This window comes from Mobula hypostoma, chromosome 4, assembly GCF_963921235.1.
Source record: "Mobula hypostoma chromosome 4, sMobHyp1.1, whole genome shotgun sequence".
In the NCBI taxonomy this organism is placed as follows: domain Eukaryota; kingdom Metazoa; phylum Chordata; class Chondrichthyes; order Myliobatiformes; family Myliobatidae; genus Mobula; species Mobula hypostoma.
The window spans coordinates 98,375,926-98,393,415 of record NC_086100.1 but is presented as its reverse complement, the minus strand read 5'-3'; the positions used below and the strand labels follow the sequence as shown (position 1 = coordinate 98,393,415).

The window sequence follows — 17,490 nt, the reverse complement described above, 5'->3', positions numbered from 1 at the left end:
TCATTAGAAAGAGGTGATATAGGATTGGAAGGTGCAGAATCTTTATGGGTTGAGCTAAGAAATAGCAGGGGTAAAAGGACCCTGATGGCAGTTATTTATAGGCCTCCAAACAGCTGCAGGGATGTGGACTACAAATTACAACTGGAAATAGAAAAGGCTTGTCAGAAAGGCAGTGTTATGATAATTCTAGGGGATTTTAATATGCGAGTAGATTGGGAAAATCAGGTCAGCACTGGATCTCAAGAGAAAGAATTTGTAGAATGTCTGCGAAATGGCTTTTTAGAACAGCTTGTTGTTGAGCCCACTAGGGGATCGGCTGTGCTGGATTGAGTATTGTGTAATGAACCGGAGATGATTAGAGAGATTGAGGTGAAGGAACCCTTAGGAGGCAGTGATCATAACATGATTGAGTTCACTGTGAAATTAGAAAAAGAGAAACTGAAATCTGATGTGTCGGTATTTCAGTGGAGTAAAGGAACTTACAGTGGCATGAGAGAGGAACTGGCCAAAGTTGACTGGAAAGGGACACTGGCGGGAAAGACAGCAGAGCAACAGTGGCTGGAGTTTATGCGAGAAATGAGGAATGTGCAAGACAGGTATATTCCAAAAAAGAAGAAATTTTCGAGTGGAAAAAGGATGCAACCGTGGTTGACAAGAGAAGTCAAAGCCAAAGTTAAAGCAAAGGAGAGAGCATACAAGGAAGCAAAAATTAGTGGGAAGACAGAGGATTGGGAAGTTTTTAAAACCTTACAAAAGGAAACCAAGAATGTCATTAAGAGAGAAAAGATTAACTATGTAAGGAAGCTAGCAAATAATATCAAAGAGGATACTAAAAGCTTTTTCAAGTATATAAAGAGTAAAAGACAGGTGAGAGTAGATATAGGACCGATAGAAAATGATGCTGCAGAAATTGTAATGGGAGATAAGGAGATGGCAGAAGAACTAAACGAGTATTTTGCATCAGTCTTCACTGAGGAAGACATCAGCAGTACACTGGACACTCAAGGGTGGCAGGGAAGAGAAGTGTGCGCATTCACAATTACGACAGAGAAAGTACTCAGGAAGCTGAATAGGCTAAAGGTAGATAAATCTCCTGGACCAGATGGAATGCACCCTCCTGTTCTGAAGGAAGTAGCTGTGGAGATTGCGGAGGCATTAGCGATGATCTTTCAAAAGTCGATAGATTCTGCATGGTTCCGGAGGACTGGAAGATTGCAGATGTCACTCTGCTATTTAAGAAGGGGGCAAGGAAGTAAAAAGGAAATTATAGACCTGTTAGCTTGATATCGGTGGTTGGGAAGTTGTTGGAGTCAATTGTCAAGGAGGAGGTTACAGAGTACCTGGAAGCATATGACAAGATAGGCAGAACTCAGCATGGATTCCTTAAAGGAAAATCCTGCCTGACAAATCTATTACAATTTTTTGAGGAAATTACCAATAGGCTAGACAAGGGAGATGCAGTGGATGTTGTATATTTGGATTTTCAGAAGGCCTTTGACAAGGTGCCACACATGAGGCTACTTAACAAGAGCCCATGGAATTATGGGAAAATTACATACGTGGATAGAGCGTTGGCTGATTGGCAGGAAACAGAGAGTGGGAATAAAGGGATCCGATTCTGGTTGGCTACCGGTTACCAGTGGTGTTCCACAGGGATCAGTGTTGGGGCTGCTTCTTTTTACATTGTACATCAACATTTGGATTATGGAATAGATGGCTTTGTGGCTAAGTTTGCTGACGATACGAAGATAGGTGGAGTACCAGTAGTGCTGAGGAAACGGAGAGTCTGCAGAGAGACTTGGATAGATTGGAAGAATGGGCAGAGAAGTGGCAAATGAAGTACAATGTTGGAAAGTGTATGGTTATGCACTTTGGCAGAAGAAATAAACAGGCAGACTATTATTTAAATGGGGAAAGAATTCAAAGTTCTGAGATGCAACGGGACTTGGGAGTCCTCGTACAGGATACCCTTAAGGTTAACCTCCAGGATGAGTCGTTAATGAAGAAGGCGAATGCAATGTTGGCATTCATTTCTCGAGGAATAGAGTATAGGAGCAGGGATGTGATGTTGAGGCTCTATAAGGCACTGATGAGACCTCACTTGGAGTACTGTGGGCAGTTTTGGTCTCCTTATTTAAGAAAGGATGTGCTGACGTTGGAGCGGGTACAGAGAAGATTCACTAGAATGATTCCGGGAATGAGAGGGTAAATATATGAGGAACATTGTCCGCTCTTGGACTGTATTCCTTGGAGTTTAGAAGAATGAGGGGAGACCTCATAGAAACATTTCGAATGTTAAAAGGCATGGACAGAGTGGATGTGGCAAAGTTGTTTCCCATGGTTGGGGAGTCTAGTACGAGAGGGCATGATTTATGGATTGAAGGGCGCCCATTCAGAACAGAAATGCGAAGAAATTTTTTTAGTCAGAGGGTGGTGAATCTATGGAATTTGTTGCCACGGGCAGCAGTGGAGGCCAAGTCATTGGGTGTATTTAAGGCAGAGACTGATAGGTATCTGCGTAGCCAGGGCATCAAAGATTATGGTGAGAAGGCTGGGGAGTGGGACTAAATAGGAGAATGGATCAGCTCACGATAAAATGGCGGAGCAGACTCGATGGGCTGAATGGCCTACTTCTGCTCCTTTGTCTTATGGTCTTATGATATCAGAGTAATAGCAGAGGACACAATAGGATCTTTTAAGAGACTCTTAAGATAGGTACATGGAGCTTAGAAAAATAGAGGTGTATAAGATGATGAGAGACATTGATCGTGTGGATAGTCAGAGGCTTTTTCCCAGGGCTGAAATGGCTAGCATGAGAGGGCACAGTTTTAAGGTGCTTGGATGTAGGTACAGAAGAGATGTCAGACGTAAGTTTTTTTATGCAGACGGTGGTGAGTGCGTGGAATGGGCTGCCGGTGACGGTGGTGGAGGCAGATACAATAGGGTCTTTTAAGAAACCCCTGGACAGGTATATAGAGCTCAGAAAAAGAGGGCTATGGGTAACTCTAGGTACTATGGTAAGGACAACACACATCAAAGTTGCTGGTGAACGCAGCAGGCCAGGTAGCATCCTGACGAAGGGTCTCGGCCTGAAACGTCGACTGCACCTCTTACTAGACATGCTGCCTGGCCTGCTGTGTTCACCAGCAACTTTGATGTGTGTTGCTTGAATTTCCAGCATCTGCAGAATTCCTGTTGTTTATTATGGTAAGGACATGTTCAGCACAACGTTGTGGGCCAAAAGGCCTGTCATGTGCTGTAGGATTTCTATGTTTCTAATATTGAAAGAGGCAAATGAAAATGCAGAGAATGGAGGGATATGACCATTATGTAGGCACAAAGAAATAGTTTAGTTCAGCATTTATTTACCAGTGAATTTAATTTGGCATAACATCATGAGCCAAAGGGCTAGTTGCTATGTTTTATGTTCCCTGTCAAAGCTACAGCCTGGCTTAAGATGTCTTTATTGTGGGGTGGTTTCTCACCATCTACCCTGTAATACTACATGCTTCTATCAGCCTCCTCTCATCTAAAGAAAGCAAAGCAAAGCAGCCTATCCAGTCTCTTCCCCATAAGTGAAATGTTGCATTTCAGACAACATCCTGATGAAACTCAAATTAATTGGATGGCACAATATGAGTGGTTAGTGTGACACTATCACAGTGCCTGCGACCCTGGTTCAATTCCTGCCACTAAGAAGTTTGTATGTTCTCCCCATGACTGTGTGGGTTTCCTCTAGGTGCTCTGCTTTCCTCCCACATTCCAAAGATGTAGGATTAGTAGGTTAATTGGCCCATGGGTATAATTGGACCGTACTGGCTCGTTGGGCTGGAAGGGCTGTGAAAGAGATACTGTGCTATATCTCTAAATTAAAAAAAAATAAAAGCAATAAGTCCTGGAAAGGTTCCACAGTTCCAGCAGCAACTCTGCAAAGAGAAATAGTCAACATTTCTGATCTGCAGCACTTTACTGATATTCACAACTCAAACAAATAAAATTAAAGTAGCTAATCTTGTACAACTTAAATAGTTCAGTTATGCCCACTAGCTAATTATCCTTATAAGGGATTAATAAGGACAAAAATAAAGCAACTTCATATGCCATATGTTACAGATCAAATGCAAAATAATTTAAGTGATCAGTGTTGCTGAAACTTTGAACTTTCACTCTGCTGAATTTTTGCTGGCTTCTATTACTGATAATGGCCTAAGATCTCAGGCTGGGAAGTTTGCCTGCAGAGGTGCTTAGGTCAAATGTGGTGCAAACACAGCAATTCCATTGAAACATGGAAATGATAACAGCAAGGAGAAAGGTAAGTGCATCTTCAATGTAAACGAAACATTATTTCACCGCGTGTAACCGAGTGTTTGTGTTAAACATCAATTCGTTTTTAACAACGTGTTTTTTTTTGACAGCAGATTCCCATTAATAGCTGCTGAATTGTTACAAAGGTACAGTGTCTACCTTCACTGAGATAACTCCCATGTTTCCAAACAACAGACAGGGCAGGCACACTAGAATAAACAGTCTGGCTCACAGAGCACCACATAACGATTTTGCTGCAACGGATGATCTGCCTGAGTTTACAGCAAGAGCTTTATTACTTACCGTTTCAAAAAATATTTCCATCATTCGATTTTGCTTCTCTTCAAAGGATAATCCTTTCCTTTTAGACTAGGAATTAGAGGATTAAGGGGGGAGAAAAAAACAAAAACAGATATATCATCGATATATGACATGATTCTTTATTGTTTTGTAACAACATTACAACAAATTAATTTACATTCCTTTCCTGGACATTACTTGTTAAAAAAAAATTGCTTCAATTTTGCTCAGATAAGGAATCTTAAATTCAATTCACTACTCAGTCAAGATAATTTTGAAAAGACAAGATTACTGCAGAAAATGATGAATAGATGAGAACAATTAGTTCAAGATGGAACAGAAGAGCACAGGAGTACACCCTATTGCCCAAAATGTCCGTGTCAAACACAATGTAAAATTAAACAAAATCTTTTCATAATTCATATTCTCCCCATTACCTGCATACTCATTTGCCTGTATAAAAGTCTCAATATTAATTCTGTAGCTGCTTCCACCACTACCGGACAGCCTGTCCCAGACACATTCTCTGTGCACACAATACATGCCCTGCATGTCTCCTTCAAATTTTCCTCCATCTAAACTTAAATGCAGGTCCTCTGGTATATGACATTTCTACCTAAGAAAAGGATCCTGGCTGTCTATCCTGTCCTGATTTTATAGACTATTAGGTCTCACCTCAGTCTTCCATATGCCAGAGAAAATATTCCAAGATTGTCCAACCTATCCTTATAGCCCATTCCCTCTAATCCAGGCAGTGACCTGGTAGACTTCTTCTCTAACCCCTTTGAAAGCCCCCACTTGCTTCCTGCTAAAAAAATTGCACACAGTACTCCAAGTGAAGCAGAGCCTCTGGACCCAATGCCCCAACCAATAAAGGGAAGTATGCCTAATGTCTTCTTTTCCAGCCTACCTACTACACACGTTACCATTTTCAGGGATCAATGTAGTTAATGCTGTTCCATTATTCAAGGGAATTGAGGATAATCCCGGGCAATGAGTCCAACGTCAGTGCTGGGAAGCTATAAGCATAGGATTCATGACTGTTTACAAAGCCCATCTTAATTAGTGCCAGTCAGCACTAATTTGTGAGGGTCAAGTTGTATCTTACTAACTTAAATGAATTTTTCAAGGAGGTGAATGATGAAAGTAGCACTTTGATCAGTGACCAATCTGAACACTGGAATCCTAAGAGGAAGTGATTTCACTCAAGGTCCACTGCCCGAGTAGAAAAAGGGAGCAGTGGGTCACGGCAATATAATAGAGCTTTGACTGGAAACCAATCTGCATTTGAGACTGATTAGCAGAGCAAATTAAAGAGGCAAGTGCAATGGCCATCAGGTGAGTGGACAGTGTCAGAGTGGTGATCTTGAGGCTTTAGCGAGGAGAGGCTTCAGACAGAGAAAGCAAAGAAAAGCTTCAGGTTCGCAAACACAAGGAAATCTACAGATGCTGGAATTTCAAGCAACACACATAAAAGTTGCTGGTGAACACAGCAGGCCAGGCAGCATCTCTAGGAAGACGTACAGTCAACGTTTTGGGCCAAGACCCTTCGTCAGGACTAACTGAAAGAAAAGCTAGTAAGAGATTTGAAAGTGGGAGGGGGAGGGGGAGATCTGAAATGATAGGAGAAGACAGGAGGGGGAGGGATGGAGCCAAGAGCTGGACAGTTGATTGGGAAAAAGGATATGAGAGGATCATGGGACAGGAGGCCTAGGGAGAAAGAAGAGGGGGAGGGGGGAAACCAGAGGATGGGCAAGGGGTATAGTGAGGGGGACAGAGGGAGAAAAAGGAGAGAGAGAAAAAGAATGTATGTATGTAAATAAATAACGGATGGGGTACGAGGGGGAGGTGGGGCATTAGCGGAAGTTTGAGAAGTCAATGTTAGCGGAAGTTTGAGAAGTCAATGTTAGCAGAAGTTTGAGAAGTCAATGTTGACTTCTCAAACTTCCGCTAATGCCCCACCTCCTCCTCATATCCCATCCATTATTTATTTATATACACACATTCTTTTTCTCTCTCTCCTTTTTCTCCCTCTGTCCCCCTCACTATACCCCTTGCCCTTACAAATTAATAACAAATCCACAAAGGTAAGACAGCTGATATGCGATTTACTGGAATCATGATTTCCCAAAATCCATAGCCTAACACAAAATTTAAGTCAGCCATCTTGTTAATATTTGACCATTTTATTGACATATTCAGTCATTTGATAGCTATTGTTACAGGGAAATCACAAATTCTGCTTCAGCTTACTACATGTTATTATATGCTACCCTACTGTGTTTTTTTAGCCTGTGATAATGTGCAGCCCCTGACAGACAATTTTTGGTCTGAGGCTTTATTCTAGACTGCTATTATCTCCTGGCATCGCTGTATCTTTACAATGGTTGTACCTCAATTTCCTTTATAGGTTATAATTGGTTGTTTTGAATGCTGCAGACTTGAACTATCAATGATCCGGATGATAATGTGGTTAACTGGATTAGCAAATTTGCGGAGGGCACCAAGACTGGGGGTGTAGTGGACAGCGAGGAAGCTTGCAGCGGGATCTGGAACAGCTAGAAAATGGGCTGAAAATAGCAGATGGAATTTAATGCAGACAAGTGAAACGACCACGACATCTAGCTGTTCACCTGCCCACTTGAGAATGCTGAGGACCATCCACTGTACGTGAAATTCTAAACAGTATAATCGTAAAGTATTTTCAAGGGATTTTTTGAGATTCTACCAGGATCACGACCTGTGGCTGGCAACCTTGATACCCCTTCAAGTCTCATTGGAGCATTGAGGCTCCTCAGCAGCTAAAGACTGCATGGTTAAGTATACACTTATTGTTTATTGCTGATAAGTATTACTAAGAACTGCATGTAACCTTCCGCTTGATTTATTAATAGAGCTTGTCTACTGAGTCCTTATGGGTGGAGCTGAGAAACAGGAAAGGTATGGCCACATTAGTGGGATTGTATTACAGACCACCCAATAGTCAACGAGAATTGGAAGAGCAAATCTGCAGGGAAATAGCAAGCAACTGCAGGAAACATAAAGTTGTGGTGGTAGGGGATTTTAATTTTCCATATATTGATTGGGATTCCCATACTGTTAGGGGTCTAGATGGTTTAAAGTTTGTAAAATGTGTTCAGGAAAGTTTTCTAAATCAATATATAGAGGAACCAACTAGAGGGGATACAATATTGGATCTCCTGTTAGGAAACGAGTTAGGACAAGTGACGGAAGTCTGTGTAGGGGAGCACTTTGGTTCCAGTGATCATAACACCAGTAGTTTCAACTTGATCATGGACAAGGATAGATCTGGTCCTAGGGTTGAGGTTCTTAACTGGAAGAAGGCCAAATTTGAAGAAATGAGAAAGAATCTAAAAAGCGTGGATTGGGACAGGTTGTTCTCTGGCAAGGATGTGATCGGTAGGTGGGAAGCCTTCAAAGGAGAAATTTTGAGAGTGCAGAATTTGTATGTTCCTGTCAGGATTAAAGGCAAAGTGAATAGGAATAAGGAACCTTGGTTCTCAAGGGATATTGCAACTCTGATAAAGAAGAAGAGGGAGTTGTATGACATGTATAGGAAGAAGGGAGTAAATAAGGTGCTTGAGGAGTATAAGAAGTGCAAGAAAATACTTAAGAAAGAAATCAGGAGTGCAAAAAGAAGACGTGAGGTTGCATTGGCAGTCAAAGTGAAGGATAATCCAAAGAGCTTTTACAGGTATATTAAGAGCAAAAAGATTGTAAGGGATAAAATTGGTCCTCTTGAAGATCAGAGTGGTCGCCTATGTGTGGAACCAAAGGAAATGGGGGAGATCTTAAATAGGTTTTTTGCGTCTGTATTTACAAAGGAAACTGGCATGAAGTCTATGGAATTAGGGGAAACAAGTAGTGAGATCATGGAAACTGTACAGATCGAAAAGGAGGAGGTCCTTGCTGTCTTGAGGAAAATTAAAGTGGATAAATCCCCGGGACCTGACAGGGTGTTCCCTCGGACCTTGAAGGAGACTGGTGTTGAAATTGCAGGGGCCCTGGCAGAAATATTTAAAATGTCGCTGTCTACAGGTGAGGTGCCGGAGGATTGGAGAGTGGCTCATGTTGTTCCGTTGTTTAAAAAAGGATCGAAAAGTAATCCGGGAAATTATAGGCCGGTAAACTTAACGTCGGTAGTAGGTAAGTTATTGGAGGGAGTACTAAGAGACAGAATCTACAAGCATTTGGATAGGCAGGGACTTATTAGGGAGAGTCAACATGGCTTTGTGCGTGGCAGGTCATGTTTGACCAATCTATTGGAGTTTTTCGAGGAGGTTACCAGGAAAGTGCATGAAGGGAAGGCAGTGGATATTGTCTACATGGACTTCAGTAAGGCCTTTGACAAGGTCCCGCATGGGAGGTTAGTTAGGAAAATTCAGTCGCTAGGTATACATGGAGAGGTGGTAAATTGGATCAGACATTGGCTCAATGGAAGAAGCCAAAGAGTGGTAGTAGAGAATTGCTTCTCCGAGTGGAGGCCTGTGACTAGTGGTGTGCCACAGGGATCAGTGCTGGATCCATTGTTATTTGTCATCTATATCAATGATCTGGATGATAATGTGGTAAATTGGATCAGCAAATTTGCTGATGATACAAAGATTGGAGGTGTAGTAGACAGCGAGGAAGGTCTTCAGAGCCTGCAGAGGAACTTGGACCAGCTGGAAAAATGCGCTGAAAAATGGCAGATGGAGTTTAATGCAGACAAGTGTGAGGTATTGCACGGTGGAAGGACAAACCAACGTAGAAAATACAGGGTTAATGGTAAGGCACTGAGGAGTGCAGTGGAACAGAGGGATCTGGGAATACAGATACAAAATTCCCTAAAAGTGGTGTCACAGGTAGATAGGGTCGTAAAGAGAGCTTTTGGTACATTGGCCTTTATTAATCAAAGTATTGAGTATAAGAGCTGCAACGTTATGATGAGGTTGTATAAGGCATTCGTGAGGCCAAATCTGGAGTATTGTGTTCAGTTTTGGTCACCAAATTACAGGAAGGATATAAATAAGGTTGAAAGAGTGCAGAGAAGGTTTACAAGGTTGTTGCCGGGACTTGAGAAACTCAGTTACAGAGAAAGGTTGAATAGGTTAGGACTTTATTCCCTGGAGCGTAGAAGAATGAGGGGAGATTTGATAGAGGTATATAAAATTATGATGGGTATAGATAGAGTGAATGCAAGCAGGCTTTTTCCACTGAGGCAAGGGGAGAAAAAAACCAGAGGACATGGGTTAAGGGTGAGGGGGGAAAAGTTTAAAGGGAACATTAGGGGGGGCTTCTTCACACAGAGAGTGGTGGGAGTATGGAATGAGCTGCCAGACGAGGTGGTAAATGCGGGTTCTTCTTTAACATTTAAGAATAAATTGGACAGATACATGGATGGGAGGTGTATGGAGGGATATGGTCCGTGTGCAGGTCAGTGGGACTAGGCAGAAAATGGTTTGGCACAGCCAAGAAGGTCCAAAAGGCCTGTTTCTGTGCTGTAGTTTCTATGGTTCTATGGTTCTAATCAAATAAAGGAATCTGAGTTTTGTTCTTGAGTAACTAAATCTCTTATTCTTTTAGTTAATAGTTAAATAAATTATTTAATCAAACTGCTGATTTGGTTGCTCAAAAGGAATCAAAACAATACGAGCAGTTTTGAGATTATTGTTGAGCTCAATGTACATTTTGAACACAAGGGGAATGACTGACATCATCTGCCTGGCAGCCCTCATCACAACTGTACACACTGTCACTGTTACAGATGTCAGATTAGTCTTCCAGAGGGTGAACCTGCAACAAATGTCTTGCTTGGAGTCCCCGGCTGTGCCCTCAATGCTGCTCGGATCAGCTGGCAGGAGTACTTACAGACATTTTTAACCTCTCCCTCCTCCAATCTGTGGTTAAAAAAAACTACTAACAGAAAATCCACAGAAGCGCCGAAGGCCTCATCCCAGGAAGAGAAAGGATCTTCGCTTAGAAGACATATGAATCTACAGGGCCAGTCACCTACTGGTCCAGGACAAAGGATGATGGCAAGCTGCTATCGGCAGCCTATGCCCCAAAAGGGGTGATGGGCTTAAGAAGAAGAAAGAAGACAGTTGTCTACCTTTGAAAAATCGTGTTGAAGAGTTAGTAAATTACGTAGCAGCTTTTAAAAAATACTAGTTAGGTTGTATCTGGAGTATTGGATGCAATTCTGGTCATCCCATTGTAGGAATAATATGGAAGCTTTAGAGAAGGGTCAGAAGAGGTTTTCCAGTATGCTACCTGTATTCAAGGGCACGTGCTACATAAGGAGATTGGACATAGGTGGATTGTTTTACCTGGAGAAGTGCAAGCTGAGGGGAGACCCAACACAAGTTTATAAGATTATGAAAGAGAGACAGTCAGTAGCTTTTCCTCCCAGAGTCTAAGTGGCTGATAAGAGAAGGCAAGCATTTAAGCCGGGGGAAAGTTCAAAGGAAAACTTTCAAGTTCAAGTTTTTATTTTACAGAGAGTTGTGGGTACCTGGAATACACTGCTAATGGAGGCAAATATGATGGAGGCATTTAAGAGTCTTAGATGATTACGCAGAGAACCAAGAAACATGGACTTGGCATATACAGAAGAATTAGTTTATCATAAACACAAAGAGATTTGGCAGATTGTAGAAATCCAAAGCAACACAAACAAGATGCTGGAGGAACTCAGCAGGTCAGGCAGCGTCTATGGAAAGGAATAAACTGTAAACATTTCGGGCCGAGACCCTTCATCAGGACTCTGAAGGTCCTGATCTTTGTATCCTCACAGGAGTAGTATCAGATGTTTGGAGAGTGTTGAATGTTATTCCTTCCTCTGTGAAAGGTAATAGGGTTAACTCTAGGAATTATAGTCCAATGAGTCTTACTTCAATAGTGGGCAAATTATTGGAAAAGATTCTTACAGACAGGATTTATGAGAATTTAGAGAAGCATAGTCGAATTAGGGATAGTCAGCATAGCTTCATGAGGTGCGGGACATGCCTCACAAGCCTGACTAAATTATTTGACAATGTGACAAAACACATTGATGAAGGTAGAGCAGTGGATGGACTTCTCAGTAAGGCATTTGCTAAGGTTCCCCATGGTAGGCTTATTCAGCAAATCAGGAGGCATGGGACCAGGGAAACTTGGCAGCATGGATTTAGAATTGGTTTGCCTATTAAAGGCTGAGCATGGTTGCAGACGGAGCGTATTCTGCCCAGAGGTCGGTAACTGGGTGGTGTTCTGCACTGATCTACTCTGGGACTCCTGTTCTCTGTGAATTTTAAAAATGAGTAAAATGAAGAAGTGGAGGGATGGATTGGTAAGTTTGCAGATGACACGAAGGTCAGTAGTGTTGTAGGTAATCAGGTTATCAAGGATTACATGGGACATTGATAGGAGGCAGAGTTTGGCTGAAATGGCAGATGGCATTCAACCCAGAAAACTTTGGAAGGTTGCTTTTGAAGGTAGAATACAGGTTTAATGGCAGGATTCTTAGCAGTGTGAGCAACAGAGGGATCTTGGGGTCCGTGTCCATAAATTCCTCAGTTCCCATGCAAGTTGAGAGGATTGTTAGGAAAATGTCGGTATGGTGTGTTGGCCTTCATTAGTCAGGGGATTGAGTTCAAGAGCCGCAGGGTAATGTTGCAGCTCTGCAAAACTCTTTTAAACCACACTTGGAATATTATGTTTAATTCTGGTTGCCTCACTAGACGAAGTATGTGGAAGGTTTAGAGAGGGTGCAGAGGAGATTTACCAGGATGCTGCCTGATTTGCAGAAAGGTCAAACTCAAAAGTAGATTTATTATCAAAATACCTATATGTCACCCCTTCTGAGATTCATTTTCCTGCAGGCACACCCAGCAAATCTGTAGCATAGTAACTATAAGAGGGTCAATGAAAGATCAGAGTTCAGAAGGCAACAAACTGCAAATGCAAATAGAAATAAATAACAATAAATAATGAGAACATGAAATAAGATAAAGTCCTTAAAGTGAGATTACTGCTTGTGGGAACATCACAATGAACGTGATTATCCCCTTTTGTTCAAGAGCCTGATAGTTGAGGGGTAGTAACTGTTCTTGAACCTGATTGTGTGGGTTCTGAGGCTCCTGTACCTTCTACCTGATGCAGCAGCGAGAAAAGAGATGGCCTGTGTGGTGGGATGGATGCTGTTTTCCTACACCAGTGTTTCAAGTACAGTACATGTGCTCAATTGTTGGGAGGGCTTTACCCGTGATGCACGAGGCCGAATATACAACCTTTTGAAGGACTGAGCATTTTTTATGAGGATATGTTGAGTGTGCTAGGGTGATTGGAGGAAAGTATAAGGAAGATGTCTGAGGCAAGTTTTTTTTTAAACACAGAAAGGTTGGTGTGTGGAACACACTGCCAAGGGTGGTGGTAGAGGAAGGCACATTAGGGACATTTTGGATACTCTTCGATAGGCACGTGGATGATTGATGGAAAAGTGGAGGCTATGTGGGAGGGAAGAGTTAAATTGATCTTAAGTTAAAAGATAGGCACATTATAGGCTGTAGGGCCTGTACTGTGCAGAAATGTTCTGTTTACATATAATCCTGCTTACAGTATCATATTTTTCAACTGCTGTCCCAGGTTCCCACAATTCTATGGTGAGGGAAAGATTACCAGCTCTAGGGAGGATTACCACTTCCAGACCCCGAGTATCAGGTCAAAGACATAGAAAACAATCATCTTTCTAAGCTAATGAAGAACATCTTCATTTTGAACATCATCTGCAGGACACAAAGTAGCAAAGTTTAATCCCTGAATGATACAGCTGCAAGAATGGCTCTGCAATAAGTTGTGAGGTCCAAGCAAAGGGATAATGCTGATCTTCACTATCCTGCAAAACTATGGACACATCTATCTACCCATGTTAGCACTGCCAGAACAGACCACTACACAGTGCTTGTGGACTTCAGGTGCCACCTTCACGCTGCAGTAACATCATATTGTATGGCACCACCTTACACCATGAGATAGAAACACACAAAATGATTCAGAGCAAAACACACAGTTGTCTGTGGTTGGATCCTGAGACGGTGTGCCCTGTCTGGGAGCCTTCATAAAACTAAATCCATGGGATAAAGTCATTGCTGCCAAACAAGTGTACCAGGTCAACTGTAACTTAACAGAATGAGCTACATAAACACTAGAAGCACCTTGGCTGGCAATCCAACAACAGGACATTCTTCCAGATTCTGCAACAAGGAACAACTAGGACAAAATAGCAGAAACTGAACGGAAACTACGTTGCAAGAAGTGCAGCGAATGTCGACATATCTTACTAATTAATTAACAAGAAATGAGTACTGGTTGCGGCTAGATACGAACCACACAATATGTTAACTATAATTTCTCTATCTATCCCCATTGAGAGAAGAAAGTTCCATTGAAACGAATATGAGAGCCTCCCCGATCGCTGTCAGGACAGAGTAGGGCCCTGAAGCTCCACTCACTTTTCAGAGCAGAGGACAAAACCCAAAGCCCCTTCTCTCACCATGTTACCGTCGTGCCAGGACTCAATCCCCGACGTCTCCCAGGCAACTCCCGCTTCCCGGACGTCACGCAGAACTGCCAACGAGACATAACACACTCCCGAGAAAGAGTGGACTTGAGAGCGTTACCATTGCCGGTAGCGACCTCTTCCTCGTTAGGCAGCATGTGCAAAGATCATTACTGTAAATCATCCTTAGCGGCGGGTGAACGCCGAACTGGATAAAATATTGTTTGTAGTTGGTAAATCTATCATGTTGCGAGTAGTTCAATAATTGTAGAAAATAGAACCCCTCAGGGAAGTATTGTTAGTCCATTATTATTTGCTATCATAATAAATTCTCAAATAAATAGTTCTGTCAGAGTATCATTATTTACTAATGACGGCGCTTTATGGAAAAGGGGTGGTAATGTGAAATTTATAATACGGAAACTTCAAGTGGCAATAATTAAGATGGCAGATTGGATTTTATAACGGGGATTCAGATTCTCAGCTCAGAAATCCAGAATAATATTTCTTACTTGGAAAAGGATAAAATAACAGTTCAAACTAAAATTTTATGGTAGAGAATTAGAATGTGTGGGTACCTTTAAACTTCTAGGAATTTGGTATGATAAGAGCCTCACGTGGTCAGCACACATTAAAGAGATAATAACCAAAAGAAAGAAAGCGTTAAATGTTCTGAGGTTTAATGGGAAAGCTGTCAGGAAACCCTTGAAAGCAATAATGGAGTTACTAGGACTTGATGTTTCAATCCCTATGGTAAATTGGCACTCTCAATGTTGGCAGTGGGTTTGGAGTGGTGACAAGGAGGGAGGGTAAGTACGTCATCAGGTGGGCACCCTCCCTCTTTGATGTTTCGTTGATAAGCCCACGACGTCTCCAGAGGGCTCAACGGTGCTACCTGGCGTCCCAGGTACACCCCCCTCAGTTCCATACCCTCCTGTCTTCATCTTGCAGCCCAGTTGTTGTCTTTCCTTTCAATCCAAATCCAATTGCTGCTTTCTTCTGCCGCATTTGACAAGGACTTGATTGCTTGTTGGAGGGAGTATCCCCTCACCCCCATCTTCTTCAATAGACTGGTCGTAGATGTAGCAACGAATCCCCTGCATCCCATTCTACGGGGGAAATCTCGGTCTTCCAGCCATTCTGGGCAGCTTCAGTTGCCAGTTCAGAGTACTTGGTCTTTTTCCTCGACACCATCTTCCCATGGTACTGTCAATTCCACAGCATATGTCAACTTGGCCATTGTGGGCCACTCCATGTCTGGCCAGAGTGTTGTAGCTGCAATATCTGGGGGAAACACAAGCTTTTTCCCCAAGTCCATGTCCATTTTCCAATCCCGAGCAACCTGCAAAATGCTTTCATCTTTTGATGTTATATGGTGCTCTGGAGGTTGGCCTGCTGGTACAAATCGTGTAATGTGGACATTTCCTGCAGATGTTTGTGGGAGAGCATTTGTGATGATTCATCTCTGTTCCAAGATTGATGCCAGCTGTCTGAGAACTTGGTTATGCTGCCAAGTGCACCGCCCCTGGGTGAGGCTCGTGGTGCATCCTATTAAAATGTGCCTTAGTGAATATATATATAGGATTAATAGGATCAATACTGGACGGTTTATGGATCAGCATCACACTGTGTGCTCCAGAAACTGGATATAATTCAAAGGCAAGCATTAAGGTTAATCAGTGGGGCAATCAGGAACACCAGTTGTGGCAATGCAGGTGACACCTCTGGAAGTGAGAAGGAAATAGCTTGTGTTAACATATTGGGTAAACCTACAAGGGCCTGGAGAAAATCACCCAAGTAAACAGCTTTTGGATCCATGCTGGGAACAGGAAAAAAGGAAATGAGAAGTTTTGCATGGACGATTGAAGGAAAAGCAGAAGGGACAGGAATTTGCAATAAGGCAGCGAGTGATACAGTGCCTTTTCCTGGGCTGTCTCCATGGCTTTGAGAAGCACCAGAGGTGGATCTTAAATTACTTGAAAGGAAACAGAAAAATAAAGAAGTGATTTTAAATCAAGATATAGTTGAATTTTATGTAGATAATAATTATTATGGATATTTACAAAGTGCACAGATGTTTCAAAACGGTAATAGTAGATTAGGAGTAGGATTGGTAGTGCCTGATTTTAGCATGAAAAAGCAGGTGAGGGTAACTGATAATTCCTCAGTGTGAAACGACAGTTGTCCTGAAGAAGGGTCTCGAACCAAAGTATCGACTGTTTACTCTTTTCCATTGATGCTGCTAAGTTCCTCCAGCGTTTTGTGCTGTAGCTGGACTGTTAGCTTCACTGTGTGTGGAGGAAGTGAGATGGATGAAAGTCTGATTCAAGCACAACAGTCAGGCGTCTAAAACATTTACACTCAGAGGCAAGACCAGACGTTATGTGTGAGATAATGCAAACCTTATTTACACGTAAAATGACGGGCTTTGTCTATGTTTTATGTGGATTCCAGCACATGTTGGCATTAGAGAGAACAAGCAAGCGGATAAATTAGCAAAGGAGGCAACAAATCGAGCAGAAGTGGACATTCAAATAAATTACGTGAAAGGAGAAATGAAAAACATTATTAAAAGTGAAATTTTAAAAATGTGGAGAAAGCAATGGGATGAAGAGAGAATGGGAAGACATTTTTTACAATATCCAGTAAGAAGTGGGAGGGTGGAGGAATGCAGTAAAGAGCAGGAGCCAGGTAGTATTATTGAGATTAAGGTTTGGCTTAAATAGTTCATTGTTTTTAATGAAGAAACTTAATAATAGGAGATGTGAGTATTGTAATCAACAAGAAATGGTTGAGCATGCATTGGTGAGCTGTCCAAGATCTAATCAAGAGAGAAGATGGTGGATTTAAAGTTATCATGGAATAAAATACAATTTAACTAATTTTGCAGAAAGGATCACAGGATTAGTGCTTTAAAGATATTGTGCAGTTCTTCAACAATACAGGTCTTTTTTTGTAGAATTTGATACAAATATAAATATATAAGATTTAGATATTCTGACCCACACTCCAGTTCAGAAGATGGCAATAACGCGCCTTAAACCTGTTTATCAAGCACCATAAAACCTCAGAAGAAGACAAAGAAGGTGAGGTACCGGAGAATTGGAGGATAGCTAATATTGTTTTACTGATTAAGGAACCAGGAAACTAGAGGCTGGTGAGGCTGACTTCAGTTTTGGGAAAGTTATTGGAAGGGAATCAATGAGTATTTGGATAGACATGGACTGATTAGGGATTGTCAGCATGGCTTTGTGCACGGTAGGTCCTGTCTAACCAATCTTACAGAGTTTTTTTGAGAAGTTACCAAGAAAGTTGATGAAGGCAAGGAAATGGATGTAGTCTACATG

General features: G+C 42.0%; 1 protein-coding gene across 2 annotated transcripts in view; it reads right to left on the bottom strand.

The window, feature by feature from the left end:
• mnd1 (meiotic nuclear divisions 1 homolog (S. cerevisiae)) overlaps window positions 1–14,254 on the bottom strand; it is a 78,565-nt gene extending 64,311 nt beyond the window's left edge. Inside the window, exons 1-2 of one of the 2 annotated variants that reach the window (XM_063046253.1) lie at window positions 14,138–14,254; window positions 4,609–4,674 (exon numbers count right to left, since the gene is read on the bottom strand). In XM_063046253.1, coding sequence (XP_062902323.1) covers window positions 4,609–4,674; window positions 14,138–14,140 — 69 coding nt within the window. In that variant the 5' untranslated portion in view covers window positions 14,141–14,254. Of the gene's footprint in view, window positions 1–4,608; window positions 4,675–14,096 lie in introns of both variants that reach the window. The other variant, XM_063046254.1, reaches the window with a different exon arrangement.
• Window positions 14,255–17,490: the final 3,236 nt, after the last annotated feature.